We start from the raw sequence: 4,456 nt of genomic DNA, 5'->3' as shown, positions 1-4,456 counted from the left end.
GTCCTGGCTGTCCTGGAACTCACTCTGTAGACCAGGCTGGCCTTGAACTCAGAAATCTGCCTGCCTCTGCCTCCTGAATACTGGGATTAAAGGTGTGTGCCACCACTGCCTGGTAATATTTTTACATTTAAAACATTTATTTGGGGCTGGTGAGATGGCTAAGTGGTTAAGAGCACTGACTGCTCTTCGGAAGGTCCTGAGTTCAAATCCCAGCAACCACATGGTGGCTCACAACCATCCGTAACGAGATATGACTCCCTCTTCTGGTGTGTCTGAAAACAGCTACAGTGTACTTACATATAATAAATAAATCTTAAAAAAAAACACATTTATGCATCTGTGTGTGTGTGTGTGTGTGTGCACATGCGCGCACATGCTATGTGTGTATTTAACTTCTTGCCAAGGCCAGAAGAGGGCGTTGGATTTCTAGAACCTTAGTTGCAAGGGCATATGAGCTATTCCATGGGATCACAAAGTCAGGTCTTTCTCGAGGACAGCAGGTGCCCTTAGTCTCTGAGCAATCTTTCCATCTCTCCAGACCACCCCCCCCCCTTGTCTTTTTTTCTCGGTGTCCTGTGTCACAGGCTGGTTTGAACTCACACTGCAGGTAAGGGTGGCTTGAATTCCCCATCCCCTTGGCTCCAGCTGGTCGTACCATCATGGCCTGTACTGTCTTTGTTCTTAGAAGGCGCAGCACATTTCTCCCAATTGAAACTTTATTATAAGTGTGTGTGTGTGTGTGTATTTTGCTGGGGACCGAACCCCAGCTTCTGTGTGCCAAGCCAGGCTCTGCCCAGGAGCTGTACTTTGGGACCCCTGCTCGATTCCTGGTCTGCTCCCATCCCCGGCTGTGTAGCCCAGGGCCCACTCTGTTCATGCCTGTGCCCTGGAATACAGTAGGCACGCCACAAGTCCTCAGCGAATGCTGGAGTCTGGTGAATGCAGGCATCAGTTCTGCCTTGTCCTCCGCCACTCAAGTTCCTCGCTGATGGGACAGGACCCAGACCGCTGTCCAGCGGACCACGCGCGCTGCAGTGCGCCTGCGTAGGCACGCCCCTCCCGGGCTCCCGACGCGTTGCCCAGGCACACGCAGGCGTGTTCGCCCCAACGCCACACGCCTCTCCCGCGCGCCGGCGCCACGCTCGGGGCCGTGCTTGCGCCTGCGCGTTGCTCTCCGGCCGTGGGCCCGGCCGGCGCCTGCGTGGTGGCTCCCGAGAGTGGGGGGGGGGGGCCGGGGGGGGGGGGGGGGGGGCCAGGAGGTGGAGGAGGAGTAGGAGTAGGAGGAGGCGGCGAGAAGATGGCGACTTCGAACAATCCGCGGAAATTTAGCGAGAAGATCGCACTGCACAACCAGAAGCAGGCGGAGGAGACGGCGGCCTTCGAGGAGGTCATGAAGGACCTGAGCCTGACGCGGGCCGCGCGGGTGAGAGCGCGGGGGAGGGGAGGGGAGGAGGGAGGGGAGGAGGAAGAGACGCGGGGGCGGGGCTGCGGCCGCCGCAGGTGTCCCCACGCCGCCACAGCGCCGAGCGGCTGCTCGCGAGATTGCTCTTTGGACTTGACAGGTGGTCCCATCGCAGCTACCTGAGGGGACAGGTGTCATCTATTATTGTTGTCTGAGGGGACATGTGCCCTCATCATAGCTATCAGAATGGACACGTGTCACCCCCCTGATTGCTACCTGATGGTACAGGGACTGCATCATTGCTACCTCGTAGGACCTACGACTCCATCATTGCTACCTGAGGGGGCAGGTGTCACCCTTCATTGCTACCTGGTGGGGCAGGTGTCACCCTTCATTGCTACTTGGTGGGATAGGTGCCACTATCATTGCTACCTTCAGGGAGAGTTGTTCCCTCCGTGTTATCTGTGTGGATAAGTGGGCCCCATTGTTGCTACTTGAGGGGATAGTTGTCACCCTTTATGCTACTTGAGTGGACAGGTCTCCATCATTGCTGCCTGAGTGGACAGTTGTCACCCTTCATTGCTACCTAAAGGAAAGGGGTCCCTTCATCGTTATTTGAGGGCACAGTTGTCACTCCTTTGGACCTGAGGAGGAGGTGATACTGTATCATTGTCACCTGTGCCTTCCTTGGTACTCCTACTTCTGCCCTGAAGGAGATGTTATCCCTCCTGGATAACTGAGTGGTCCTCCATGTTTGGAATCAGCATAGAGGTGGCTGCTTGGTTCCCATGCAGTCTTTGTGCTGGGACCAGGTGCTGGGTCTCCATTCATGACAGGGAACAGCTGCCAACAGACTGGGTGGCTGGACCATTTGACAGGCATGGCTGGCCTTGCTAGGTTCTTGGCCAAGTGGAGTGGATGCGGAGCCTTATCCTTCCATGTCAAGTGTGTGTCGTCAGACTTTCCTCAAGGGTGAAGGAGGTGATGCTGGTGTGTGGCATGTTCTACACACCCTCAGGCCTGGGATCTGAGTCCCATGTGACCTGCCAGGGGTACTTATGTGAGGCTTTGATTCGTCAGTGGGCACCTTTGGGTCATGTAATCTTATAGTCAGTTGCTTGTTTCTCCAAGATTGTGGCATCGTAGGTGAAAGTGAGTGTTTGAATGTGGTGGCTTTCTCACTTTCAACCAGACTCTGTCCCCAGAGCCCTCGGAGTGGCGGTGGGGGGCATGTTCTCCCTCGTGTATTGAGAAAGGCATTGAGAAAGGGCAATGAATGAACAAATAAACAGTGTGTCATCTGCTGGGTGGAGATGGTGGCGCACAACTTTAATCCCAGCACTCGGGAGGCAGAGGCAGGATGATCTCTGAGTCCAAGGCCAGCCTGGTCTACAGAGTGAGTTCCAGAGCGGCAGGGGCTACACAGAGAAATCCTATCTCCAAAAGCCAAACCAAAACAAACAAAAAGTGTTACCATCCCTGTGTTACTTATAGGACAGTTGAGTTTGCTTCTTGTTTCTAGCACATAGTAGGTGTCTGCATACAGTTGGTGTCACATGTTTGCAGTGTAACCAGAACAAAGAGTTTCATAGTTGCCGTTTTGATGGACATCTGGTTTCTTCCTGGGACTGAGAGTGAATGATGTGGAGGAGGTGACTGAGGCAAGGTCTCACTGAGCAGCTGAGGATGACTTTGGATGCTCCTGCCTGCACTTCCTGAGCCCTCAGAGGTTCTGAAAGGATGGAGCAGCCTGATTGGAATGTAGTTGAGAAGGAAGGTCTGTGTGTGACCAGTGGCGCTCACCAGCTTCTAAATTGATTCCTTGAATCATGTAACCATACCACTCTCTTCCAGAACTGTTTCATTGCCTTAGAGGAGATTGGCCCCTCATGCAGCCTAGCCATATCCCCTCCCTATGCTTATGGCTGTTCTGGGATCACAGCCCTCTCTGTCTTTGTGGAGTTGGTTTCCATGCTCAAACCATCCATGTAGCATTTGCCCATGCCCCATTTCTTATTAAGAACGAGGCAGGTTGGTGATAAAGGTGGATGATAAACGCAGGATAAAGGTGCTTTCTGCCAAACCCGAGGACCTGAATTCAGTCCTTGGGACCCATTTGGTAGGAGAGAACTGACCCCTGAAACTTGTCCTCTGGTTTCCGTATGTACAGTGTCCCATGAATAGCTTGAGTTCAAAATATATATAATATGGTAGCACATGCCTGTCTCTCAGCAGTCTGAAGGTTGAGGCAGTAGGATCGCTGTGATTTTGAGGTCTTTAAAGCTAGCCTAGGCTGTAAAGCAAGGCAATTTAAAAAAAAGTGGGGGGCTGCTACGGTCATGGTGTAGTATGGTGAAGTGCATGTCAAAAAGCCCAAGGGCTGAATGTTCACTTGAGCCAGGATGATCTCAAGGACCTGTCCACCCCAGCCTGGCTAGCTACTCAGTGAAACCCTGGGCTGGGGAGATGCTCAGTGGTAACCGCACTGGCTGAGGGCTCAAGTTCATTTCCTATCATCCACAGCAGACAGGTTACCACTGCCAGTGACTCCAGCTCCAAGAGCACCTGAACTCACATGCAGCTACACACACTAGCCATAATGTAAAAATTAAAATTGGCCAGGCATGATGGTAGTGCGTATCTTTGATCCTAGCACTGGGGAAGCAGAGGCAGGTGGATCTGTGTGAGTTTGAGGCCAGCCTTGTCTACACAGGGTGTTTCAGGATAGCCTGGGCTACATAGAGAAAGCCTATCTCGAAAAAGAAGCAAGGTGAAGGCTCCTAAAGAACAGTGCCTGAGATCGGACTGTCTCTATACACATGCACACACATGGCTGAGCTTGGACTGTCTCTACTCACATGCACACACATGGCTGGGCTCGGACTGTCTCTACACACATGCACACACATGGCTGAGCTTGGACTGTCTCTACTCACATGCACACACATGGCTGAGCTTAGACTGTCTCTACACACATGCACACACATGGCTGAGCTTGGACTGTCTCTACACACATGCACACACATGGCTGAGCTTGGACTGTCTCTACACACA

General features: G+C 52.9%; 1 protein-coding gene across 2 annotated transcripts in view; it reads left to right on the top strand.

The window, feature by feature from the left end:
• The first annotated feature begins 1,255 nt into the window (after positions 1 to 1,255).
• The window catches only part of Crtc1 (CREB regulated transcription coactivator 1), a 58,821-nt gene continuing 55,620 nt past the window's right edge, over positions 1,256 to 4,456 (top strand). For both annotated transcript variants that reach the window (XM_029480844.1, XM_021170738.1), the window contains exon 1: positions 1,256 to 1,423. In XM_029480844.1, coding sequence (XP_029336704.1) covers positions 1,298 to 1,423 — 126 coding nt within the window. In that variant the 5' untranslated portion in view covers positions 1,256 to 1,297. The remainder of the gene's footprint in view (positions 1,424 to 4,456) is intronic.

The sequence above is a fragment of the Mus caroli genome, chromosome 8 (genome assembly GCF_900094665.2).
Source record: "Mus caroli chromosome 8, CAROLI_EIJ_v1.1, whole genome shotgun sequence".
Classification (NCBI taxonomy): Eukaryota; Metazoa; Chordata; class Mammalia; order Rodentia; family Muridae; genus Mus; species Mus caroli.
This window is presented reverse-complemented; position numbering and strand designations above follow the sequence as displayed.